General features: G+C 36.8%; 6 protein-coding genes and 2 non-coding genes across 9 annotated transcripts; 5 read left to right on the top strand and 3 right to left on the bottom strand.

The window, feature by feature from the left end:
- The first annotated feature begins 208 nt into the window (after positions 1–208).
- LOC18596527 (uncharacterized protein ycf23-like) lies at positions 209–2,660 on the top strand. Its single transcript, XM_007025056.3, has 9 exons — positions 209–517; positions 610–675; positions 752–826; positions 1,087–1,149; positions 1,305–1,364; positions 1,684–1,773; positions 1,873–1,980; positions 2,134–2,256; positions 2,394–2,660. The coding sequence occupies exons 1-9, from the start codon at positions 314–316 to the stop codon at positions 2,523–2,525; spliced, it is 921 nt and encodes a 306-aa protein (XP_007025118.3). The 5' UTR covers positions 209–313; the 3' UTR covers positions 2,526–2,660.
- A 208-nt stretch (positions 2,661–2,868) lies between these two features.
- LOC18596526 (HMG-box (high mobility group) DNA-binding family protein) lies at positions 2,869–5,253 on the bottom strand. Its single transcript, XM_007025054.3, has 6 exons — positions 4,967–5,253; positions 4,606–4,788; positions 4,135–4,192; positions 3,984–4,028; positions 3,246–3,326; positions 2,869–3,127 (listed from the first exon to the last, which is right to left on the bottom strand). The coding sequence occupies exons 1-6, from the start codon at positions 5,053–5,055 to the stop codon at positions 3,077–3,079; spliced, it is 507 nt and encodes a 168-aa protein (XP_007025116.3). The 5' UTR covers positions 5,056–5,253; the 3' UTR covers positions 2,869–3,076.
- Positions 5,254–7,472: 2,219 nt separating this feature from the next.
- KASI (3-ketoacyl-acyl carrier protein synthase I) lies at positions 7,473–12,343 on the top strand. Its single transcript, XM_007025051.3, has 7 exons — positions 7,473–8,172; positions 9,399–9,830; positions 10,450–10,623; positions 11,116–11,229; positions 11,329–11,430; positions 11,775–11,841; positions 11,974–12,343. Exons 1-7 carry the CDS (start codon positions 7,483–7,485, stop codon positions 12,039–12,041), a joined length of 1,647 nt encoding a protein of 548 aa, XP_007025113.3. The 5' UTR covers positions 7,473–7,482; the 3' UTR covers positions 12,042–12,343.
- A 196-nt stretch (positions 12,344–12,539) lies between these two features.
- Positions 12,540–12,612, bottom strand: TRNAR-ACG (transfer RNA arginine (anticodon ACG)). The gene has a single exon. It is a non-coding gene; the product is annotated as a tRNA-Arg (tRNA).
- Positions 12,613–12,689: 77 nt separating this feature from the next.
- Positions 12,690–17,782, top strand: MCM3 (Minichromosome maintenance (MCM2/3/5) family protein). Its single transcript, XM_018122487.2, has 16 exons — positions 12,690–12,934; positions 13,050–13,147; positions 13,246–13,454; positions 13,743–13,873; positions 13,952–14,190; positions 14,290–14,526; positions 14,721–14,875; positions 14,960–15,168; positions 15,260–15,425; positions 15,498–15,700; positions 15,944–16,003; positions 16,086–16,175; positions 16,477–16,613; positions 16,827–16,901; positions 17,013–17,154; positions 17,376–17,782. The coding sequence occupies exons 1-16, from the start codon at positions 12,869–12,871 to the stop codon at positions 17,433–17,435; spliced, it is 2,277 nt and encodes a 758-aa protein (XP_017977976.2). The 5' UTR covers positions 12,690–12,868; the 3' UTR covers positions 17,436–17,782.
- Positions 17,783–18,129: 347 nt separating this feature from the next.
- Positions 18,130–20,937, top strand: LOC18596523 (NAD(P)-binding Rossmann-fold superfamily protein). Of its 2 annotated transcripts, none has more exons than XM_018124006.2 (5): positions 18,130–18,311; positions 18,415–18,624; positions 18,841–18,960; positions 19,888–20,160; positions 20,593–20,937. In XM_018124006.2, exons 1-5 carry the CDS (start codon positions 18,183–18,185, stop codon positions 20,755–20,757), a joined length of 897 nt encoding a protein of 298 aa, XP_017979495.2. In that variant the 5' UTR covers positions 18,130–18,182; the 3' UTR covers positions 20,758–20,937. The 2 variants fall into 2 exon arrangements, with proteins under 2 accessions (XP_017979495.2, XP_007025110.3); XM_007025048.3 differs by having other exon boundaries at positions 18,133–18,311; positions 18,415–18,627.
- Positions 20,938–23,683: 2,746 nt separating this feature from the next.
- On the top strand, positions 23,684–23,756 carry TRNAR-ACG (transfer RNA arginine (anticodon ACG)). The gene has a single exon. It is a non-coding gene; the product is annotated as a tRNA-Arg (tRNA).
- A 660-nt stretch (positions 23,757–24,416) lies between these two features.
- Positions 24,417–26,590, bottom strand: LOC18596521 (uncharacterized protein At4g18257). Its single transcript, XM_007025046.3, has 3 exons — positions 26,027–26,590; positions 25,592–25,915; positions 24,417–24,859 (listed from the first exon to the last, which is right to left on the bottom strand). The coding sequence occupies exons 1-3, from the start codon at positions 26,299–26,301 to the stop codon at positions 24,700–24,702; spliced, it is 759 nt and encodes a 252-aa protein (XP_007025108.1). The 5' UTR covers positions 26,302–26,590; the 3' UTR covers positions 24,417–24,699.
- Positions 26,591–26,642: the final 52 nt, after the last annotated feature.

Below are 26,642 nucleotides of genomic sequence, written 5' to 3'. Positions count from 1 at the left end.
TATGTGGTTTTCATTTGATGGTCAATTGGTCTAAAATGCCTGACGGGGATTTGCCCTTTCCTGTTTATGCTATTCGTATCATATGATGCATATCCACTGATGATTGGGGCCCATTCTAGCAAATCTGTGCCCAACAGCCCATTAATCACCAGGGTCGAATAATAGTTGGGGAACAACCCAAACCCAAGGTAGCCAACCGAAAATATCTGCTGTAGTGTAAGCAGTTTAAAGATCTTCAAAGCTGCCAGCATCTCTTATCTCTTCCCTCCAACTCCAGCTACAACCTTACCTGGATAAAGAAAAAGAGTGAAACATGCATAGTTCAATCTGCATGTCAATTTCTCCTTCTTCTAACACTGCTTTAAAATACAGCCTAAACTCTTTTCTTGGTAACTTTCTCCCTTCAAAACCATATGCACATGTCAGAAGAAGTGCTTGTGTAACTACTGCAAAAGCACTTCTATCAACTACTAAAGAAGCAGCGTTGAAAGACTTCCATGAACGAAGAGCTCTCAAGGTAATTCCAAAACCCAACTTCTCGTTTTTATGTATTCCTTTTCCCTTTTGTTGTTTAATAATGTCATTTGATTCAAATTTTATCCTCTACAGATTATCTCAGGGTTACAGAATTTCGATAGAAACAACGTGGCTTCAGTTGTTACTGCTGCAGATAAGGTCAGGGTCATTCCATTTTACTATTGTTTTTGTTTTTTTATTTGAAATCGATAATTTAACTGTGATTGTAATTCAGGGGGGAGCAACTCATGTGGATATAGCTTGTGACCCAGAATTAGTGAAACTGGCCATTAGCCTAACTTCTCTTCCGGTAAATTCTTAATCTTGCCTAGGGCTTATTGCCACCATGTTAATAACAGGAAGAAGGTGGTACAGTACAGCAGTGGGTACCCCAAACAGAGCAGAGCTAAACAATATTTACTCACGAAATTGAGTAAATCAGGAATTATAGGATCTGACATGTTAAATATAATCTGGCTTCCTAGGCGGCCGCCTCAATAATTTTGCAGCTTTGTTTTCATCAGAGTGACATTCTGGTCTTACTAATCCGAACATGTCTCCTTTATGCAGGTTTGTGTTTCATCAGTAGATCCAGCTGCATTTTCAGCAGCTGTTGAAGCAGGAGCATTGATGGTTTGACCGGAAACTCACTGTCCATTTGAAGTTCAAAACTAATAAGCTTGAATTCTGTGACAGTTTGGTTTTTGATGTTGTAGTGTGACATGCAATGAAAAGAAAATCAGATCAAATTTGTTAGTTTAAGTTAATGAAGTTGATGGCAAATGCAGGTGGAGATTGGAAATTATGATTCCTTTTACGAAACAGGTGTAGTTTTCTCTCCAGAACAGGTACCAAACATATAATCCTGTGATCCCTATAAAGCAATCTTATATTTAACTGTAAAACTGTCGAGCTAAAACTTGAGGGAAATTACGAGATATTCAGATACCAAAAGTTTTCTTCACTGAAACAAGTTAGATCCTTTTCATGGAAAAATTAAGGACAAAAATGAAAGGAGATAGCTTTAAAAGAGAAACTTTAGCCTTGATGGGATTCTAATAGACTACTGTAAGTATGATATAGCATGTTAAATGTGTTTACTAGTTCAGCAGTAAAGGTCATCATTCACCAGCCTAGATTTATAGTTCTGTTGATTATGTTTTGCAGATACTAAAGCTCACAAAGGAGACAAGGAGCATTCTTCCTTCTGTGACCCTGTCAGTAACCGTGCCTCACACACTTAGCCTCCCTGATCAGGTTACCAACAGAGATATAATGTTTTCAAGTTAAATATGTCGGCCCTTACTATCGCCATTTTAAGGGGCGTGAACTAAACATTTTACAACTTACCAACAGGTCAAGCTTGCAGAGCTGCTGGAAAGGGAAGGTGTTGACATTATCCAAACTGAAGGAGGCAAATGTTCCACTCCCTCAAAATCTGGTGTCCTTGGTTTGATTGAGAAGGTAATTGTGCTTCGGTAGACAAAAAAGAAATATCTGATGCAATGCGTGCATGTTTGAAGTCTTATCCTGTGTTCCAATTATGTTAAAGCAAAAAAATTCCTTGGTTTGATTACATGGTACACGCTTTCTTCTTTCTGTTATTTGTATCCACAGGCTACACCAACTTTAGCAGCAGCATATTCTATTTCAAGGGCTGTAAGGATTCCCGTTATGTGCTCATCTGGACTCAGTGCAGTTACAGCACCAATGGCAATCACTGCAGGGGCTGCCGGTGTGGTATGTAAAACACTGCCCAATTCTGAAGAATATAGTAATTATTTTATACCCTATATTGCAATTTTAAGGTTTGTGACATATTTATCTGTTATTTCTGTGGTAAACTACTGAATTAGTACTATAATTTTCTAACACAGGGTGTGGGCTCAGCAGTCAATAAGCTCAACGATGTCATAGCAATGGTTGCAGAAGTCAGAAGCATTGCTGAATCATTGAGCACAGTAGCTGATAGACAAACGACAACCAGAGAAAGGAGCTTCAACATCTAGGTTAGAGTGTTTTTTGTTCATTTTAGTCCAACAATATTGTTACAAATGAATTGTGGGTCGACCACGAGTTGATAAATTTGCCAATGAAGAGAACAATTGAAAAAGTAATAAATCCGTTCTTTGAAATTTTTGTTACCAGGAATTCCACTGTTCAGTGAAATCATGTTAAATTAAAAGGCCATCCTCTATTCTAGCACTATTCTAAAGAGAGAGAGCATGAAGTAATAGAGATTGGATTTAATTATCAACCAAAGCTAACTCAGAAAAGGCCAGATCCCGAGTTCCAACTACTAGAGGACCAGAGAAAGTGCTTCAAACCAGGAAAAATAAAAGCAGCTCTTAATTGGCATGAACATTTACTAGAAGAATAGTTGCATAAACTGTCAAATCTGTGCGGCAATAACATAAAGGCATTCGTTCTCCAAGCAGTGATTTACAGAAAAATGACAGACATGAACATATTCAATGCATTAATATACATCTTGCAAGTCGTAACTGATACACCTATTCCTACTGAACAATGAAATTTCTTAGTACAACAACCCTAACGTTTATTCATCAAACTCTGAGTCATCTTCAGTTTCTTGATCTTCACCATTTTCCTGCAATGAAAATTTTGAGCAAGTTAAACTGCTTAAAATCCATTGCAGCTGTTCTGCAAATAAATACTAAAGACTTCTTTGGAGATAAAGTACAAGAGAAAACCTAAAGTAACTTTACCTTTCTTTTAATATAGTCTGCCATGGCTCTATCAAACTCTGCTCGTTTCTCAGTTGCGATATCATAATATTTAACCTTTTCCTATCAAAGACAAAATAGAAATCACGAAGTTAGGCAAACCCTGACAATTGTTTCTTAATTTTCTCCATAAAGTCCTTAATTTGCCATTTAAAGCTAATTTCTATTTTCTTCGAGTCCAAATGGGGAAGAACAATCAACACCACTTGCCCCCTCAAGATCATTGGGGTCCTTGCTATGCACTAATATTGATTGCTACAATATCTCTATACATGCTTAAAAGTATGAAGCAGTACGATGTCAAAAGTATTTTCTACAACTTTATGCAAATAATTGCATGAGTGGATCATGAATGTGGTTCACCTTGTATTTAGAGGGAACTTAAAGTAGGCTTTGACAAGCCAATGTCACCCATGATCATGGCTTTGATATTTACTAGCACAGGAACAAACATCATTACTAAAATTGCTTCTCTCAATCCCAAAATAAATGTCTCCAATAATTAACTCTTATAAGCATATTCATAAAAGGTCGATATAAGTTATCATAACTGCTACTGCTACTATTTTGCAATATCATGATAACAGCCAGATTACGATTTACAGGCTGAACATGGAACAATTCATATTGCAGGTGAACTGAAAATAGCATATGCCGATTATATAAATTCTTAAGCGACAGGGAATAAAGATAGCCAATGCAAGATTTTAAGGCACGAACCTCATATGTCATTGTCTTCCACTTCTCACCACACGCCCTCCCAATCTGAAACAATATATTGCAAGATTCAGTAACATATATGTAAGAGAGAGACACACACAGAAAGAATTGTGGGCTAAACTAGGATTTGTGATTTCAAACCATAACATACATCGCGCATTGACTTAATATCTGGATTCTGCTCTTGAAATTCCTTACGAAAATCCTCCCTTGAGTAAAAGAGAAGGAAAACTCAGTTAGATTTGAGTCAATGAAACTAGCAGGCAACTCGTTTGATAAAAGCACCAACACGTACCATCCCAAAATATATATATTTTTTACATACGTTTGAACCTAAGACCTCCCAAGGCCCCATAAAGAATATACAACTTAAGGCAAGGAAACACAATTCAGTGGTAAACCTAAAATGAAAACAACTCAAATTTTGCATATGAGGACAGCCAGCCAGCGAATATGCAGATAGATTTCAACTCAACACAACAAGAAAATCTTCCAAGCCAAACGAATAAAGCAACAAAGACAAAATCAAGGAAGCATGGGAAACAGCAGCCATAAAGATATGTTATTAACAACAAAAATTAAGCAAACCTATGAACAGAAATGATACATGAGGAATACTCACAAGAAGTAAAAGAAAGCAGTAGGGGGTTTCTTGGGCATTTTAGCATCAATTCGTGTGTTTTTCTTCTTCTGCTTCGATTTGGGCCTTGACTTCGACGTGCGTCTCTTTTCTCTCTCGCTAACAACACTCTGTTGAGCTGACCTCTTCATTTTCTCACTTGATTTTACCCTTAACACCATTTTCCTAACATTTTTCCCAAGCAAAAACAGTATCTATTGTTAACCCCTAAAAATCCTCACCACCAATACAAATAAACACAACAAACAAAGAAAGCTATAATTTTGTTTTGCAAATCTCCCAACCAAAGAAAATTGAGATGAACAGCAACAAACACTATAAAGCAAGGAAAAGAGAGAAATACTGATTGGAGGGTGTTGAGGGGTTCTTAGCAGATGCAGCGGAGGTTGAGGATGAACGAGATTTTTTCGACTTTGTAGCTTTCTTTGCCATTTTGTTCTTTTAACTCTCTACCGCTCAGTCAGGCAGGAGACCGAGACAGAGAGCCTCTTCTTTGTTTCGCGTCGGCCGGCTCTCTCCAGTTACCACCACTCACCTGTGACCTGTTCGTTTCCAGTCGACCGGGTTGGAATTTGGACTTCCACGCGTGAGGTTGAGTGTTGGCATGGTTTTATCGGCAAAGGATTCATTTCACAGCTAAAAGCTTGGGCTTCCGTTAATTTTGACAACAAAACACTTGGGCTCTTGCTAACTCTGCCACAGGCCTAATTCCATGCTGCTACTGCTTACCGTTTTTCTTTTTTTTTCTTTTTGTATTAGCAAATTAGTCATGATTTTCTCAAAATTTCATTTCTTTTTTCTGTTTTCCTGTCCAAAGATAGAGAAAAATAATTGCTTAGGCATAGTGGAAATTGCTCTATTAGTTTGTGATTTTTTTATAATATTTTATTTTTATTTATAATTAAAAATATATTTTTAATTCAAACTCTTTTGAATTTATTCATTCATCGACAACATATCATTATAATAATATATAAACAAAATTTACCACATAATACTTAGGTAGATATACATATGGCAACTTTCATTTATATTTTAGAAACATGTTCATAGATGAATAAAAGAAAGGCATGATATTTTAAAAAGTTTTTTAAATTATTTAAAATTTTTAAATAAATTTTTATTGTTTTATTATATTCAATTAAGTTTTATATTTAAATTAATAGTTGACTAATTAATATTAATTGAAATACCATGAAAATGTCACATGGCAATCTCTATCACAAGGCAATCTCATTATGTTACATCAACATATCATATGATCATTTATTATGACATATCAATGACTAAATAAAACTTTTTAATTAATGGTTGACTAACTAGTATTAGTCAAAATACTATTTGCTTTTTCATCTCACATGACATTGAACATAAAAATGTCATGTTGCAGTCTTATTATATTACATTAACATGTCATGTTATTATTCATTATTATATATCAGTGTGTCACATCATCAACATGTATTATAAAATGACAAGTGACATTTAATTAATGAAAGTTTAATTAATCATTAGTTATAAAAACTTATTTGAATTAAAATAAAAATTAATAACTTGATTAAATATAATAAAAATTTATTTAAATTTTACTTAATAATTCATAAAATTTTTGAAATATTATATCAAAATGAAATATTGTAAAAAGATTAGAATCTAATGGTACAATTAACTTATATACCACATAAAGAAACTATATTACTTGAATTTCACAAGTGATTAAAAAATATTTAGATATTTATCATATATCGAAATTTAAATGAAAGTGAATTGCTTATGCAAAATAACCATTATAAAATCCTTTTTATTGTATATAATGTTTCAATGTTCTCTTATGTCACAATTTAACAAGTGTATTTTGGAATATCCCGAACGTAACATATCAAAATGTAGGAAAGAAAAAAAATCAAAAATCAATATAATCCAAAACTCCAAACTTTCATGTTAACACTTAAAGGTAAAATACTTTGATCCCTTAAGTTTTGATCGAAATTATACGAAGGTTTATTAGTTTTTGAAATGAATATTCCGACTGAAAAAAAATATTTTTTGCTACATACGTAAGTTCAGCCATTAATCAACCATTAGTATTGTCGTTAAATTGCTGACATGGTAAGGATAGAAAGATAATTTTATATTTGATTAATTTTTATAATATAATTATATTTTTATTATTTTTATTAATTATGTTTGTAATATTGAGACGGAATATTTATTTCAAAAATTAATAAATTTTTATATAATTTTGATCAAAATTTAAGAAAATTAGGTATTTTATCCGAACCCCTGACATCATAACAAGTACTTAGCATTTAATATTTGAGTTATTGAACAATAGAAGCCACGAGAAGCATTGATTATTGTAAGATGTAACGTAAAAAACAAGGTTTTGTAGGAAATAAACGTTTAACTTATAGATATGACAAATGATAAAATAAAATTTTCTTATTGTATCAATTATGAAGTCATTTAAGAAATAGATTCATAGTTTTCATTAATTTAATAATTTTTTATTATTGATATATATGAATTCATATTATTGACATTGATGATTTTATTTATTTATTAATAATTCATTAAACGATGTCGAGTCAATAGTTTAAAAAAAAATAATTAAGATGTGAAACTTGAGTTTTTTGAAAAACTTATAATCCTTGATCTTGTATATTTTATTAAGATAATGTTTTAAGAAAAGATAGAATACTGAGCATGATATTAGCATAATTTATTTAGTTTTGTAAAAAAGAAGGAAAAAAGGTTGTAGCTTTGACAAAAAAAATTTCATCACATCAACTCGTGTCGAATGCCTGTGTGGAAGGTAAGTGCAGCTCAGCGGCCCATCAAACCATTGCTAGAGTGCCGATGCGAGCGTCCATAAATAAGAGTAGTGGCCAGTATTTTTCTTTTAATTCCATTCATAAGCAGTCGAGTTTGGTTCTGTTTTGCCTGCTTTTGTTTTCGGCTGTACCTGCCAATTCCAATTTTCCGCAACACACGAAATCCACACACGCCTTTTTTTTTCTCTCGTTCTCTTTTGTTTCCCTCTTCACTTCGTTGTCATCGCCCCCTCTGCTACCTCCCTCAACCATGCAAGCTCTCCAAGCCCCATCGCTTCGAGGTTCCCCTCTAAACCCTCTCCAAAAACCCAATCCCAATCCCCATTTTTCCAATGTATCGAGGCTTCGACCAAGGCCGACCAAGAGATTCTCTTCCATTACCGCTTCGTCGCCCACAGTTTCCGCTCCCAAGCGCGAGAAGGACCCCAAAAAACGGGTCGTCATTACGGGGATGGGCTTGGTTTCCGTTTTTGGAAATGATGTCGATGCTTACTATGATAAATTGCTGGCTGGAGAGAGTGGGATCGGACCTATCGACCGTTTCGATGCTTCCAAGTTTCCAACTCGGTTCGGCGGTCAGATCCGGGGATTCACTTCTCAAGGGTACATTGATGGAAAGAACGATAGGAGGCTTGACGATTGCTTGAGGTACTGCATTGTTGCGGGCAAGAAGGCGTTGGAAGATGCTGATCTCGGGGGTGATAAGTTATCTAAGGTGGCCTTTTTTTTTATGGTTTTGTTTGATGGGTTTTGTCAATTGAGCTGTTTTATAAAATGGGTAGTTATTGTTTTGCAAGTGATTTGCATGTTTAATTTTTGAATTACTGATCCAAAGATTATTCGTTTACTGGCTTGCCCAATGTGCGATATTTACAAGAAAGAGTTGCTTCTTTATTTTTGTGAATTTGTTTTTCATTACAGGTGTCTTTTGAAACTTAGCATGGTAGAGCTTAATTCTAAGGATCCTGATGCTTTTCTGTGGTTGCTGCTGCATATGTCCTTAGTGCAATTGTTTTGTAGTCATTGTTTTGTTATTTGACTGGATAGATTCTTTTTTGTGCATATTTAATTGTGTTGAATGTTCTATAGTCTTGGTTTGGTTAAGCAATCGGATCATTGGAATTTCTTTCTTAGCGTCTCTTTCTCCTTTCCCCCATCAGAACTTTTCTTTCTCCAAGGAATCTATGTAGATATGCTTTGTGTCACGTCATATTTATATGTATTTCATAATTGTGATGTAAAGATAAGTTCATTTTCCTTTGACTAGAACAAATATATTACTTGTTTTGATTTAAGTAATGGGTTCATCACAATTTTTTTGCTCCATTTTCAAACTCTATTTACTAGGTCTTCCGATCTCTTTGTTTCACTCAAACACAAAGCTTTTCTTTCCACAACTTGATGCAACGTTTCCATATTGAGAATCCTTAGATAATGCAAAATTGAGTTATCTTTTATATTTGCTTTAGAGAACCTTCATTGGAACAATTATAAAAAATATTAATGTGATCTTATATTTGGAAGCAATTACGTTATGAAATTTACTAATTTTACATACATGTGATGCATGCACCAGAAATATGCTTTGGATAAGGTCTTTTGAAAAGATAAGATTATCAGTTAAATTTATGATCCCTGTGAATGATTTCTTACCCTACAAAATGAAAAGATCCGAGAATAATAGATGTGTTGATAGTGATATCTGTTTTTTTTTTTTTGTTTAAGAAAAATATGAGCGCTCGCAGGACTTTGGAATCATTATTCTCATTCTTTCTCTTGTAAAGTGTTTTAGCTTATCATACATTATTTAATTTATTTTGTGCTTTAGCTTTGTGTTGAAATTTCAGCTTTTGTTAGTAGTGCTTCATTAAAACAATGTGTTCTCTTACAACTTTTTCTCCCCCTGTGCTCGCACAATTTATTGATTTGTGTTCATTGCAGATCGATAAGGAGCGAACTGGAGTTCTTGTTGGAACTGGTATGGGTGGTCTTACAGTGTTTTCTGATGGTGTTCAAAATCTGATAGAGAAAGGTTACAGAAAAATAACACCATTCTTCATTCCTTATGCCATAACAAACATGGCATCTGCTTTGCTTGGAATTGAGCTTGGTTTCATGGGTCCCAATTATTCAATTTCAACTGCTTGTGCTACCTCCAATTATTGCTTCTATGCTGCTGCTAACCACATCCGTCGAGGTGAGGCTGAATTGATGCTTGCTGGTGGAACAGAAGCTGCAATTATTCCTATTGGGCTGGGGGGTTTTGTTGCATGTAGGGCATTGTCTCAAAGAAATGATGATCCTCAAACTGCATCAAGGCCGTGGGACAAAGATAGAGATGGCTTTGTTATGGGTGAAGGTTCTGGAGTGTTGGTAAGCTTGCATTTGTTACATTCTAATTGTATAGATGCATCATTTAGCTTCTTGTGGTTTTTATGTTGTCTATTTTTGGTTAGCATCTTATTTTGCCTCCATTGGTGACATGTGATAATGTTGTTAAGAGAAGTAGGCATTTTTGCCATACTTTAAGAGTACCTGTGATGGACCGTGGATATGGTGTGTGTGTGTGTGTGTGCAACGAGAGACTGACTGTTTCCAACATAGTGTCGAAATCTTGGTCCTTGGAGTATGTTTTTCTGATGGAGATGGAGCCTAATTCACCATTTATGTGAACTTTCTAACGGATTGTTGGTACGATTGTTAGGAATGAAGTATAAATGTTCACTGACTTGGAAAGTGAGGCAAAGATTTCCAGTAATACTTGCATACATTACGCCTCTTTTATCACGTTGAACTACTTGGTTGAATAATGGGACTTAGTATTCAGTTAATGGATTGGTGCTTTTGCTTGCCGATTCTTGGTTTGATTTCGACATAGTTGGCTGTTATGAATATAACCCTCAGTCTCTACATGTTATTAAACTGACTGATCTTGATGAGGGGGATGATGCAAGAGCCTTTTACAAAGAGTTATAATTTTTTTACTTTCCAGGTAATGGAAAGCTTGGAGCATGCAATGAAAAGAGGTGCACCAATTATTGCTGAGTACTTAGGCGGAGCTGTTAATTGTGATGCTTATCATATGACTGATCCAAGAGCTGATGGTCTTGGGGTGTCTTCCTGCATTGAGAGAAGCCTTGAAGATGCTGGTGTGTCCCCTGAGGAGGTAATTCTTTCTTCTTTTCGACCAATTCTCTTGTTATATGTTAGGAATAATGTTTTCATAAGAGTAATCAAGTTTGGTCTGGTTTCAGTTATTTCTCATTTCCCATTTTATGTTGTTTCTTTTTATCAAGGTCCGATGACACCTCTGCAAGCATTTTTTTTTTTTGAAAAAGAAATTCAATAGCACCAGCTAATTCTGTTTTATGGTAAATGTAATGATAGTCTTTGAGTTGAGACTCCTTGAAATATGACCATGGTTAACTTCTAATTTTCTCATTGCTTTTATTGTCAATTAGATTTAGGTTTCAATTTAAGTGAGACTGTTGAAATCTGACCTCATAATTATCTCATAAGTCAGTACAGTGACTGTGTAATTGTTTTTGTCTACTTCAGATGTTAAAGTGCTACTAATACGGTTCAGAATGTAATTATTTTCTGAAATATATTCATTCAAAGGTGAAAATTAGTAAACTAAGCAAGTCTTATTTTTCAGGTTAACCATATTAACGCACATGCAACTTCTACCCTTGCTGGTGACCTGGCTGAGATAAATGCTATTAAAAAAGTATTCAAGAATACATCAGACATCAAAATCAATGCAACAAAGGTACCTTCTCTTTCTATCCCAAAATATGAAAAATTTGAGATGACCATACTGTAATGTTGCTCTCTTGCTATTGGCTGATTGCTTTTCTTCTTGTTTCAGTCTATGATAGGGCACTGCCTGGGTGCAGCGGGTGGTTTAGAAGCCATTGCCACTGTGAAGGCCATTACGACAGGATGGCTGCATCCCTCCATAAATCAATTTGTACGTATTAGTTACTTGTCTAACACCATGTTTGCACTGGGAAATGTATTTAAACCAACTTAAGATAGTGTGTAAGCCTTGTTCATGCATGATTATAATACAATAGTTGCCCATTTCTACTTTTTCTTCAAACTGCCAGTCTGCACCTGTCTCTGTTATTTTATTAAATGTCCACCAAACACCAGGTCTCCTCCTCTGTTATTATTACTTTTAATTTTCAGTTTTATCGATAGGCTTTTTTTGGTTACCCAAAAACCATTTTAGGATTTCTCCTCAAAACAGAACATCTTGTGATTTTTATTCTCATAGATTAAGTGCTTGAAGTGCTGAATTTTTGAATGCAGAATCCAGAGCCTTCAGTTGAGTTTGACACTGTTGCCAATGTAAAGCAGCAGCATGAGGTTAATGTTGGTAAGACTCCTAACCCTTGGAAACCACATAACTAGTTCCTGTTGCAATTTCTTCAAGCCTGTCTCCACTTTACGTACTTTTTGTGGATTTGGAACTGAAACCATAATACTAACTGAGCTGTTTATGATTCAGCAATTTCCAACTCTTTTGGATTTGGTGGACACAACTCGGTCGTGGCATTTTCTGCTTTCAAGCCATGAAAATCTCATCGGTGGTTGGTCACTTAGTTTGCATTTATTATGGAAGATGAGTCAGCTATTAATCTGTGATCAGGCTGCTTCATTCTTGTAACTTTCTTGAGCAATTTGTAATCGTTAGTGTTGTAATAATTTTGAGTTGGATTCTAGATAGCCAAAGAAGTCTGGACCAATTTCATTTTTTTTTTCTTTAAACTTATTTTATTTAAAAGGCTAATCAGCAATGAGAGATTTTGTTCTGTTCTGTTCTGAATAATGTAATGAATGGAAGACTGGGCCTAGGGGCTCACTATCTTTTGAATCAATTATTGTATCAATTGGGCCAAGAGTTCTTCCGATGTCCAGGATGGACAGCCTATATATGTAAATGAGGCCCCACAAAGTTAATTGGGCAAAAACTCATCCATTTCTAAATTTTGTGAAAAAGGGTCACTATTAATTTTATTGCATTTTTTAAATGACAAGTAGTCTAGGTCTAAAAAGCCAGCTAGCAAGCTAGCTCGACTCCACTGGGGATCGAACCCAGAATCTCTGGTTCCGTAGACCAGCGCCTTATCCATTGGGCCATGGAGTCGTTTAGGAGGACTTCCAATGCTATAGGCATCTGGACGATGTATCGGCTCAATTCCCGCCAAAACAGAGACATCCCCTCAGTGCTTCCCGCCAAAACCACGATCTCTCCAGTGCGGCTGAAGAAAAAAGGGCAAAGAAAAAAAAGCAGAAAAGAGAGCCTCATTTCCCCCCCTCTTCTGCTCATTTGCGATAACGTTTGGTTTTCTTCTCAAAGCGTAGACTAGTAACAGAAGAAAAGAAAAGAGAGAAGCAAAAAGATGGAGATGGGAGCTCAAGATTATGCAGATCGGAAGAAAGATATCAGCCAATTCTTGTCTCAAGATGTACTTTTCCTTAATCTATCTATATTCATTCCCCTCTCTTCTCATTTTTCTTTCATTCTTTATAAATTCCCAGTAATAATTTATCCATGGTTTTAATTTTTGTCTAATTGATCAGATTTATCAAGATGAAATCAAGGCTATGATAAATCACAAGCGCCGCCGCCTCATCGTCAACATCTCCGATCTCCACTCCTTCAGCAACTTGGCTCCTAGGTCTGCTCCTCTTCTCTCCTTTTCCTTTTCTTTTTTTCCCCCCTTTTGAGCTTTAGTTAAGTGCATTGGGTTTTTGTTTTTATTGTTCTGACTTTTAGGATTCTGAAGAATCCGAGTGAATATATGCAACCATTTTGCGATGCGGTGACGGAAGCCGCTAGAAGCATTGACCCAAAGTACTTGAAAGAAGGAGAAATACTTCAGGTGGGCTTTGAAGGCCCTTTTGTTTCTCGTCGTGTCACACCCAGAGAGCTCCTCTCCGAATTCATTGGCTCCATGGTCTGCGTCGAGGGCATTGTCACCAAATGTACCCTTTTTATCCCCCTTTTACTTTCTAAATTCAAGTATAAATTACTTTACTTGTTCACATAATGTAACAAAAATGTGAATATGGGATTTTGTAAAAAGTGGGCACTTGCTTTGAAATTTGCTTATTTTGGGCCCTGAAAGTCCCTAATGCTCTAAAGACGCTTTGGCATGCTGTCGATAAGGTTTGCAATCCTAGTAATATGGTTTGGCATTTTCCCCATCAATGGTTTTTAATGTTATGCTCTGTGTGTGTATATATATCTAACATGAACCTATCTCCGTTTAGGTTCTCTGGTTAGACCAAAGGTTGTCAAAAGTGTTCACTTTTGTCCTGCGACTGAAAACTTCACTGTTAGGGAATATCGAGACATCACCTCCAACAATGGTTTGCCAACTGGGTCTGTGTATCCTACCAGGGTAATTCCTACGCTTTAGATCTTCTAGTATCAGTATGGCTACTGGATTAAGCCTGACTTGTGGGGAATATTGTTTCAGGATGAAAATGGCAACTTATTGGTGACTGAGTATGGGTTGTGCCAATACAAAGATCACCAGACCTTATCAATTCAAGAAGTTCCTGAGAATGCTGCACCTGGTCAGCTTCCACGAACTGTGGATGTTATAGTAGAGGATGACCTGGTTGACTCATGCAAGCCTGGAGATCGTTTGGCTATTGTAGGGATATATAAAGCTCTTCCAGGAAAAAGCAAGGGTAGTGTGAACGGTGTATTCAGGTATCTCTTATGTCGTGCATCATTGGAAGTAAATCTTAATCCTCATTGTAGTTTGGTCTTTTCTGTTTACTATCTTTAACGAGTGATTTTGCAATGTAGGACTGTCCTTATAGCTAATAATGTCTCTCTGCTCAACAAGGAGGCCAATGCACCAATCTACAGTCCTGAAGACCTGAAAAACATTAAAAAGATAGCAGAGAGAGATGACACGTTTGACCTGCTTGGTAACTCCCTTGCACCTTCTATATTTGGGCATTCATGGATAAAGAAAGCTGTGGTTTTACTGATGCTTGGTGGAGTGGAAAAGAATTTGAAGAATGGCACTCATTTACGAGGGTTAGTTGTACTCTTATCATTTAATTGTTTTTGTAGTTGTATATCTGGTAAATAATGGCCCTACTGGTTGTTTTCCATCCTATAAGCTGCATCTTGTTTCTTCTCATTTTATGCTTTATGCAATCTATAAAACTATGCCTTGGATTAGGTAGAGTTTAGGCCTTAACATAAGCTAATTTCCTGCTCTTTTTTAGGGACATTAACATGATGATGGTTGGTGATCCATCTGTAGCAAAATCCCAACTTTTAAGAGCAATCATGAACATTGCTCCCTTGGCCATTTCAACCACTGGTCGAGGTTCTTCTGGTGTTGGTTTGACAGCTGCTGTCACCTCTGATCAAGAAACAGGTAAAGTATTTCAATGATTCTAGCATTTCTGCCTATGGTCTTATTTTTGGTGCTGTTGGGGTAATTAAATATCTCTATGATCAGGAGAAAGAAGACTGGAAGCAGGTGCAATGGTCCTTGGTGATAGAGGTGTTGTCTGCATTGATGAGTTTGACAAGATGAATGATCAAGATCGCGTTGCGATACATGAAGTCATGGAGCAGCAGACAGTAACTATTGCCAAAGCTGGTATCCATGCATCATTGAATGCTCGTTGCAGTGTTGTGGCTGCAGCAAATCCCATATATGGAACTGTAAGTATATATTGGTTGCTAAGATGCACTGTCACTCCACTAGCAAGGTTGTGAATCTTGAGTTTACACCAGTTGTTGGTTGAATGTGCAGTATGATCGATCATTGACTCCAACAAAGAACATTGGACTTCCAGACTCTTTGCTTTCTCGCTTTGATTTACTGTTTATTGTTTTGGATCAAATGGATGCTGATATTGATCGTCAAATCTCAGAGCATGTCTTGAGAATGCATCGATATCGCTCAGCTATTGATGGAGGTAGGCAAATAATTATCTTGTGTGCTTAAAGATCGGTGGCACGTATACGTACTAATGCAATTAGTAATTCAGGCGAGGCAGCTCTTGATGGAAGTTCAAGATATGGAAGAGAAGATGAAGCTGATGCTGACTCATCTGTTTTTGTCAAGTATAACCGAATGCTACATGGGAGAAAAACAGAAAGAGGTCGGAAGCGTGATACTCTTACCATAAAATTTCTCAAAAAGTATATTCATTATGCAAAACACAGGATTCAGCCTGAGCTGACTGATGAGGTTGTGATTATTATTTTTTAAATGTATATTTTTTCGTTTTTCAGTATTCATTTATATTATCCTGTCATTTAAATTGATTGCTTTCTTCTTTTCTTCTTTCCTCTGTTGTAATCAGTGGAAATACTGTGCATGGTATTCCGCAATATCTTCTCTAAAACAAACCTTGATTACCTGTTAACTTGTCTCCCCAACCATCTGTAATATACTTATCCTGGGCTTACCCTAAAATATTCTAATCTGCAGGCTTCAGAACACATTGCAACAGCTTATGCAGAGCTCAGAAATGCCAGTTCAAATGCAAAGGTTTGCTTTTGCAATCTACCAACAAACACCTTGATATACTTACCTCAATTGGTAATTCTAATACTCTGATTGGTACTTGTAGACTGGTGGAACCCTTCCAATCACGGCTAGAACCTTGGAAACCATAATTCGTCTGTCAACTGCTCATGCAAAATTGAAGTTAAGCAGAAAGGTATCTTATTTCCTGAAAAAAAGAAAAGCCATTTCCTGTAATGTTATAGTATTTGGGACCTCAGCCTGTTCATTGTAACTTCTTTTTTTCTTTTCAAAACTTGCTTTTATTGCTCTTTAAATTTAAATTTTAATCTGTAGGATCAACTGTGACCAAAACTATATGTTGATTTCATGTTTATATGTCTATTTGAATTGCATGTTTGGCCCTTGCTTGTGGCTGCTCCATTATATTTCCTTCTATACACATTTGGGTATGAATCTTATTAATACTTCTATTGCATGATGATTCATCATGGCAGGTTACAAATATTGATGTTGAAGCTGCTCTGAAAGTTCTAAATTTTGCTATTTATCATAAAGAATTGTCAGATATGGAGGAGCGTGAACAAGAACGACAGAGAGAAGAAGTGAGAACTCGGAGAGCTGATCGTCAAGGGTGAGCATGCAATAAGCCTTAAAAAAAAAAAAGCTGTGGGTTTTACAAATTCAAGTTGCTTATAGTTTTACAAATAAATATTGCTTATAAGCAATTAAATTATCTTTATAATTCAGATACTTGCTTTAGTTCTTATAAACTTCAGCAGAAAATTAGTATTGGATCAAAATTTGTACTCATGTGGTTGACCTTCTCTTCTTTTGCTTTGATTAGCCCAACTACAGATGCTATGGAAGTAGATGATCCTCCAACAGCCCAGCAGCCCACTGCCACTGACTCAGTTGAAAGGTCTGAGTCCTAACAAATGCTTCAATTATGAATTACCCAAAGTCAGCTCTACTTTATTGTTCAATGGTTCACATAAATTCTTATATGTATCTCCTTGTTGATGGATTGCAGAATAGAAGCATTTAAAACTATATTTGGTCAGCATATGCGTGCGAATCACAAGGATACTATATCTATTGCAGAAGTGGAGGATGTTGTCAACACCAGAGCAGATGTCCGTTATTCAAGTGCAGAGATCAAGTCATTATTAGAGGTAATATGGATAAATGGTTGTGGATGGGAATATTGATATGAAGTTTTCATATTCTAAATATGAATGATACTTGTTTTTCCCCCCCTTAATTCTTAGTTGGTACAACACTTTGAAGCTCATATCCACATGTGGGTCACACCAGAAGTTTACATGTTTTTTATTCCAACTTGCCAAAATATATGAAAACTATGTAGTAACAGCCACTTTTTCACAATTGTCAGAAACTACAAGATGATAATATATTGATGATAGCTGGCGACACAGTGCATATGATAGTATGAGATGTAAGAGAAGACCTGGATTCACCAAACTAAGCAAGTTACGGAGCTGCTTTGTGTCATGCAATCTGGCTGCGGCATTGTGGGGATGGATCTTGCTCTCTTTTCCTCAATCAATTCTTTTCACATGCAAGTTTTGATGTATTTTCATCTCTTCAAAAGGCTTGTCGAACTTAGCCCATTTGTTTATACAAAGTCAAGTACTGCTCGGAAGTTGGACCAGCTTAGTTAAGTTACTCATGACTGTGAACTTACTAGGATCACCTTGTAAACCTTATTTTTTGTTTATCTTTTATTAATATGCGGATGTAAAACTGGCTTTCCTTCTAACAAAACCAAGCCTTCATCCAGATACTGATTTACAACATGGGCAGCGTAGTTCACTTTTTATTCTTCTTTAGCGTCATCGATTGGTGGGTGATCTCTCCGAATTGGCTGTTCATGTCCCAATATAGCTAATGAAAGATTATAAAAGAAGAGAAGCAAGTTTGAGAGAGGGAACAGCACAAAAGGTTTAAGTTGTATTAATTAAAAAGAAAAAAGAGAGTAAATAAGTAGGAGTATAAAGAAAAGGTGGAATAATGAAAAATGGATTACTCTTATCTCCATGTGAACAAAAAAATCCTGAGAACACAAAATATAACCCGGCACGTGGCAGAACTAGAACTTTCCTCCAATCGAGCAGAAGAAGAAGGGAGACTTGTAGCGGGGGTCGGCTTTTCTATAATTTTGAGTTCACCAAACCTATGTATGGCCACTCTTCATCTCAGAAACTCTCTTCTGTCACATCTCCACCTTTGCTCTCTCTCCTTCACCAAAACTTTTCCTTCCGTTTCCTTAACCACCACCAGCAGAACCAGTCCCCTAAATTCCACTAAGGTAACACTTACCTTAGGACAAGCTCTCTTCTTTTTCTCTCTTTTTAGTGTTTTTATTTTTTGTTTGAATTTGATTCCTTGCTCTTTGTCTGTGTTTTTGTTAGATGGAAGGAAGTGAAATAACAGAGGAGCGTTCTGAAAGTAGTGAGACAAATGCGAATGTAAAAAAGAAAATATTTGTGGCTGGAGCTACTGGAAGTACTGGGAAACGGGTTGTTGAACAGCTACTTGCAAAGGGTTTTGCTGTCAAGGCTGGGGTTCGTGATTTGGACAAGGCCAAAAATTTGCTTTCAAAGGACAACCCAGCTCTTCAAGTTGTTAGTTCTTTTCCTGGTCTTGAAGTGAAAATTTAACTTACACGCTGAAAGTTCAATTGGGTGTCTATAAAATCTATGTTTAAGATTATTTTGGTGGCGTTTGTTAGAATTCCAAAGTGAAAGTGTCCTCTGATTGTGTAATTTGTTTCTGTTCATTATGTGCATTATATAGAGTTTATTTGGTTTTGGAAATGTGAGTATCCGGTTTTGCAGGTGAAAGCAGATGTCACGGAGGGTTCTGCAAAGCTAGTAGAAGCAATTGGTGATGATTCAGAAGCTGTGATATGTGCTACAGGATTTCGGCCAGGATGGGACTTGTTTGCTCCATGGAAGGTTAAATCTTTCTATTCCAGTTGAGATTTATGCTATTTCGTTTATATTGCAACTTTTTGTTTCCTGATATTAAATTAATTTACGATAATCTAGAGGAATAATGTATCAACAATGTCTATTGTGTTTTTTTCCCGTGATTCTTGTGTTCTCCAGAAAATTCTGGGGTTATGACGATATGATGTGCCCTTTTGAGATGTGGTGGTGCATCTTGATGGTACATTTGGCTGTCTATTTTCCAAGGGGTTCAGCAGAGGATGGGGTTGGTATTGCCCTTTCCTGCCGCTTTCTTTTATGTTTCTTTTTCCAAATTTGAAGCTTTGAAATGGAGCTGCATAATGACGCTGTACTGATGACTATGCCCTATTGTCAAATTCTTGTTTGTTAAACGTTGTGGTGAATAATCATATGGCCATAACTATGATCAACACGAATAACTATATATACATTGTGCATATGATCTTTTAATTTTAGAACTACTAACCTGTAGATGTTGATGCTAATTAACCCCATAGCCAGATTGTCTCCAGCACAGTAATGAGTTGATATCATTTGTTATTGCAATACCATTTACCAATAGCCATTTATTTGTATTCTGTTAGCATGATCTTGTATTGAATATGCTGCCTGCATTTAGAAGACAGGATGTAGATCTTCTGCTCAAAGATAATTTTCATGTATATTGGATATGTAGTTAGTGCTCATTAGTGAAATTTGTTATACTTTATAATATCATATGATTCTGTCATGTTAAATTTGCAGTTTGATAATTCCCACAAGCAGCCCAAGTATATGACCCCTTTTTTCATTGAAAGGCTATAATTTAATTCATATGCCCTTCTTTACTTGATAGCCTTAAAGTTGCATGACTGCAATTTCTCATTGGCACTCTTCCATAGTTTTTAGTATTCAATCAATTATCTTGTGCAGGTTGATAACTTTGGCACCGTAAACCTTGTTGAAGCATGCCGAAAACTTGGTGTTAACAGATTCATTCTTATCAGCTCTATTTTAGTCAATGGAGCAGCAATGGGACAGCTTTTTAATCCAGCTTACATCTTTCTCAATGTTTTTGGACTCACCTTGATAGCAAAACTTCAAGCTGAGCAGTATATCAGGAAATCTGGTATTGACTACACGATAATAAGGCCTGGTGGGTTGAGAAATGAGCCGCCAACAGGAAATGTTGTCATGGAGCCGGAGGTAATGATGTATACCATGTAGAGGTGGTAAACAGTTAGTTTGGATTGGGTCCTTTTGTGGTTCGGGTCACAACGGGTTTAGATAATTTCAGATTTGGAATTTTTTCAGACTTGGAACATTTCAGGAATAGGCTGAGCTCATGTTCGGGTTAAAATGAAATTGATAATTAAATTTTACATTTTTAATGTTAAGTTTGAATTATTATGGTTTTAGACCGGATTGATTTGGGGTTCAGATTGTTCAAATATGGGTCTTTGACTTTTTGGTTAGTTCAGGTCTGGTCAGGTTTGATTCAAGTTCAGTTTTTTTAATTGGTTTTCGGGTTTGGATTCATTTTGCCACCTTTAACACCAAGAGATTTTTATTTTGTTTTCTGCTGTTTTTCATCTTTTTCTCATGTAACCTAACATAAGCTTTTCTTTCTCTTCTTAGGATACTCTTTATGAAGGAACCATATCCCGTGATCAAGTTGCAGAAGTTGCTGTTGAGTCATTAGTCCATCCAGAATCATCTTTCAAAGTTGTGGAGATAGTTTCTCGCACTGAGGCTCCCAAGCGTTCTTACAAGGATCTTTTTGGTTCCATAAAGCAAACATAATTTTTGACCATTCATTTTCATGCTCTCCACTGTGCAGTTATTTGTTTACCTGAATTGGCTCGTCTTTGGTGCCTTCATTCCATAACTGTAATATGTGAATACTTTTCTCTGTCACCCTTGAATATTTGCCTTCTTAATCCTCAGATAATTTCAAAGATCAAGTTACCATTATCATGGAAATATTGTCCTGTATGATAGTCTTGACCATGGAGCAACTCACCATGACTAAGATCAGTGCTATTCTAATACTATGTCATGGGATTTACCATTCCAATTTTCAGAAGATAAATAGAATTATAAAGTTGTTAACCTTGAAACATATTTTTTTGCAGTGGAGAGTGGAATAAACAAAGAGAATAAATCAAGATTTTATTAACATTTAATTACCTCAAAGAACAATGAATCCGTTCATAATACCAGTTGCTTGGAATAAACTCAAGCAATCTACCAACAGAACGAAACTCCGAAAGAAGAAAAACACTTGGACGATATTCACCAAGTGAAAAGGGAAACATGAAGTAACTAAATTCAAAAGAACCATGCAACCATACAAGCTACGGCAGCAAGAGCAGCAGGAACACCCAGAGCCACTCCAGCACTTTGCATTGGCGACGGAGCAGTCGCCCCTAGATCTTCACTCACAGCTGTGGCTCCCGTCGCAACAACAGCAAGAACCGTGATGTAGGCAATCAAAATCATGGCCTCTTTGCTACCCGCCATTTCTGACCAACTCAGATAAACAAGAACTCTTTAAGAACAAAGTGAGAGAAGCTATTGAAGTGAGTGTTTTGAGCCTGACTGAAATGGGAGCAGAATTCAAATGTTTTTATAGGGAAAGATTATGGTAATAATCAAGTACTTGCCAGCTATGTTTTGTTGGTTTAACCACAAACAGAATCATTTGAAGGCAGTGTGTTTGTTGTCAGCTAATTTCCTTTCCTTTTGTTTTTTCCTTTCTCACTCTTGTAAACTCTATGCCAGCCTGGACTGACTATATAACGGCACATTAATTCATTATTTACAATCATGGAAATGGGATTGAATATAATATATAGTCCATCCAGGCAAGTTTTTGCTAGTACCCACTCCCCAGTGAGGATGATCCTGTATCAAATGATTATATTCCAGCATTAGATAATTGGGTTTCGATCGGCTTGGAAACTTTATCCTTATTAGACTATATATTATCTTCTTAAGTCTTTCAATATTGATTACTCCATCTAAATTGAAGTTGTCAATCTCCCTTAATCAGTGACAAAATTTTGGCCAATTCAGAAAAAGGGGGATCTTGTTAGAGAATCACCCCTGAAGATTCTTTACATTGACAAATAGACATGATAAGGGCATCTTAAGGCATAGTTTAACATATAAGTAACGTGGTTAGTAGCCTAAAAAGAATAAATTAAGCAGGACAATCTGCTTAAATAATTAAGTTGGCAATGGTTTAGTTGGCATTTTGATTGTAATTTTCTTGCTTTTGGAAGCGGAAACACTTTAGCAGTTAGCAGCAACAGCTGGATCATTTTTATTCAGGAAGCTCTTCAGTATTATTTGTCGATCATTGTTTATAGCTACTAGCAGCTCTAGCTTAATGCATATTGGGCCAAAGTCCAAAGATAGGTCCATTATAGAAACAGTAGGCCCAATTTACGTAAACAAAAGGCGAGAATTGACTCTGGCCCAAGGAAATTCTCACCTCAAAGGGTTTACGAAATTGGGTTTTTTGGGCCATAAAACTGAAACCAGAGCCCAACAGAGGATGGATAAATTGAAAGGTTGGTTTGCTTAGCAAATCAAAAGAAAAGCAAGATCCAGTTACCAAAATCAAAAGGTCTACATAGTGAGCATCATCCCCGATTGCCGGAAAAAGTCCCAACGACGGGAAGATCAACTAAGAGAAATTGAAGTTCTCATAATCTCAGCACAAGACCTCAAGAACGTGAAGCACGTGACCAAAATGAAAACATACGCAGTCGTCTACGTGGAGGATGATCACGTGGCGAAAGCCCACGTGGACGAGCATGGGGGGACCAACCCCTCGTGGAACGAAGTGGTGAAGGTGAAGTTCCATGCGAAGCTGCCGGAAAAGGATGTCTTGGCCGCTCTGAATTTTGACATATACGCGCATGGTCACATGAGGGAGAAGCCTGTGGGGGGCGCCAGGGTTTTGCTTTGCGATGTGTTGAAAGGAGGGGATACTTCCGAGCCGGTTGATAACCCGGTCCAGAGCATGACGGTGTATGTTTGGAGGAGCTCGGGTAGGCCCCAAGGGTTACTTAACTTGTGAGTTCCACCCACGGGGAGGTTCTTCATGAGGAGGGAATCTTTGTCGTTTAGCGTGAAGGAGTTGGCGGAGGAAGAGATGGTTGAAAGAGAGGTGGTGCTTGCGCTTGAGGGTGGCAGGGGAGGGGTGAGTAGTGGTGGTGCAGACGGTGGGTGATGTTTTTGTTTTTTGGCATGGAAGAGTGCATCTAAGACATGTGTCAAGTTTAAGCTTGTTGCTGCACTCGAATATTTATTTCATTAATTTATACATAATTTTTTTTATCTAAAGAGTAGGTTGAATGTTGAACTTTACGATGCAGCATGAAAGCAAGGAACATTCATGGTTGGAACTTCATATGTTCAAATATCAAGTGAATTTTAATATATATTAAAATTTAATCTAACAAATCTTATCAATTACGATTTATCACTTATACAAGTTATTAATGATGTGATCACCTAAAACTAAATTTTATAACAAATTTTTTTTTTTTTAAATATGACTTCCAATGAAAAATTTGATTACTTTTTTTAATTTGTTGTACTCTCTTACTGATCAAGTTATAGATGTCATGACCAAAAAAGATGTAGATAAAGAGTAGATAAAGAGTAGAAATCCTCTAGCCATGAAAGGACTGAAAAATAATCATCGTCAGCAACTGACTCCGTGGCCCAATGGATAAGGCGCTGGTCTACGGAACCAGAGATTCTGGGTTCGATCCCCAGCGGAGTCGTTACTTGTTAGCCAAAATATAGGTCAAAATTGTTGGTCCTTTTTTAAAAATTTAATAGAAATAAAAAAAAGAAATTAACTCGACACCGTGCTAAGCATCCACGACTCCACCCATGAATAAGGCGCTGGTCTACGGAACCAGAGATTCTGAGTTCGATCCCCAGTGGAGTAATATACTTTGTCTTTTTTGGTTTGTAACTTGATCATTCTGCTTCTGTTTCCTGAACATTGCTAGAAACAGCTTTGTTAACGAAAGTTCTGTTTTGGGCTAAACAAGGAGCAACTGCTACAAATCACTAATACCATCATATAAATATAATCTATGAGTCCATCTATCAGTCCTTCACTTGCGATTGACAGTTACAGTGTACAAACATTAGCTTCACTTAGTGCCCTGCTCTACCCAAGTTAAACTGTTGACAGTCTAAAGATGAATGAAAGTCTCAGATTAATAGTCCTAAAGCAAGTTCATTGGTTAAAACATATTCTACATACTAGCAAACGAAGATCATACTGATTTTCTAGACCAATGCAGCAATCCTACACAGGCATAATATGAAATAACTTTTGACAGAAAAGGCGGCCTCAAGACCACACAGCAACCTCATTGGATGGATAAATGGGGATGGCTTGACTACAATGGCCATATCTGCGAGAAGAATGATATTAAAACCAGTGAATAATTCTATTCTAGTGAGCAAACCTGGTGCTCATTTGTATTGTCAAAACTGTTATGTACAAAAGAGAAAATCAATAGAAGTTAGTCAACAATAAGAGAGTTTCAGAAAGAGCGCTCAAGAAAAATCCATCCTTTCGTCATTGCAGATAAAAGCAATGACAGAGCCTGTCATATGCTTGAGCTCAGAAATAAGGCAGCTACTCGAGCTTACAGCCTGATCCTTGCTAATAAAATAATGCACTAATCTCCTTTCTAGCTATCCCAGTCAAGTCTGTTCTGTTTTTGATGCAGCCTTCAGTTTCTCTAGTTGTTTCCGAAGATAGGCCTGCCTGAGTTTCTCACGACGAGCTGCTGCTTGCTCTTGCCTTCGCAATTTAAGCTCAGACACCTTTTCCCTTGCTTGATTTGCTTCTTCATGAACTTCCCTGGGAATAACCACCGATTAAATAATTAAGGCCTTAAGTCTTAGTTTCACGACTAAAACATCTATATTAATATGTTACAAAACGTGGCCTTGTGAAAATGTAAACTGGCCATCCAAAAACATCTTAGTTAGCTATAAAGTTCAAGGTTTTAATAATTACTTTCAATTTTCAGTACCTTTTGTCATGTTTTAGATTAGCATCTTCATTTATCAACTACTTTAAACTGTGAATCCATGGACTAGTGACTAGTGTATACCACTCCATCAGGCAATTAAGTCATAAACAATAAGCAAGATAAAAACAACCAGCCAACTATGGGTTTGTAAATGGGTTGAAAAAGGACGTCAACACAACTTTATGGCATTGATTCCTAAACTTTACCATTCCATTCCTATAAAAAGTAACCCTTTCTACTCTTATGCAGAATATTACCTAAAATCCATCAACAACCTATCCTATGAGGGGAATGAAGGCCAATGATAACAAGGGATGAAACCTCGGGCTACTAGGAGAGTGCTTCACCACACTAAGTGGTTAAAATCTCAAACCCAACCTATCAGTTGTACCTCAAATGAACAAATCAAAGCTATAACCAAAGCTATCCTATAGGCAAATATCCAAACCGTCATAGCAGTAACATACCATTTGAAATAGTAACTCCATCGAACATTTCATCTTAAATTTACCTCAATTATTATAAACATTAACCAATAAGGAAACTCAGACCCTCACCTTACAAAACGCTTATGCTCATCATTGTCTATGATTCCAGCGGTTCTTCCCGGCCCTACAAAGTTAGTGTTAAACAGTGAAGGTCCACCATCACTGTCGCCGTCTTCATCTCCTGCCTGTACATTATCCGAAGCACGATCAACTTGCGGCTGCTGGGATTCCTCCTGCTCAACACCCTTCGTGAAAAAGTCAACACAATACTTCTCCTTATCTTCCTCATCCGACAATTCTCCTCTCACTAACTTATCATATAACTCAGCTTTCTTCTCCAAAGCCGCGTAGCTGACTGATCCATCATTAACCGCTTTCAGCTCAAGCTTGTCCCTGTAATCAAACAACAAAATTATGACACCCCGAAAAGAAAAACCTCTAATTTCCCCCAATTAGGTTAACGTTTATACAAATAATAATAAAAAGAAGGGTAAATAGATTTACTTGAGGGCGCGGGCTTCGACGCCGGAGTTCTTGAGGGAGAAAGTATCGTGTGGGGCGATCTTTCTCTTGGCGCGGTGGTACTCGACATCGGGACCGCTCAATTCCTTGGATTTCTTCGATTCTTCCTGGGATTTGTAGAGTTGGGCTTTGAGTTCTAGGATTGAAGAAGCGCCGACGCCTTCGATGGCGCGGTGTTTCTTGGGCATGATGGAGGATTCCGTTAGCCATCCTAACGACTCCACCACCACCCTCTTCTTTCTCTCTTCCTCGCCCATTTTTTTTATAATATTTCTACAATTCAGATATCTTACGTTTCTATGTTCTATGCTATTCCCCGAAATTTCTTTCGTTACGAAACGAAAAGATTTGTAGAGAAGGAAATTTTATGCTTGCAGTTGTAAAGTTGTCTCCTTCCAAATCCCCAATGTTGAAAAGATATCGAGTTGTCCTCCCGTGAAAACCCGGGTCGGGTGGTTTTCATTTTTGAATAAAAACCCGACGCGTGCATAGCACGCAGACTAGCCGACTTCGAATTCGCTTGTGGGGCTGTGGTGTGTCCCAGATTTTTTTTTCTTTTCTCCCTCAATTTTTTAAAATTCTACATTGACCCCAACTA

The sequence above is a fragment of the Theobroma cacao genome, chromosome 6 (genome assembly GCF_053813885.1).
Source record: "Theobroma cacao isolate CCN51 chromosome 6, ASM5381388v1, whole genome shotgun sequence".
In the NCBI taxonomy this organism is placed as follows: domain Eukaryota; kingdom Viridiplantae; phylum Streptophyta; class Magnoliopsida; order Malvales; family Malvaceae; genus Theobroma; species Theobroma cacao.
Note: the sequence above shows the minus strand (reverse complement) of the source record. Positions and strands in the feature narration are given on the sequence as shown.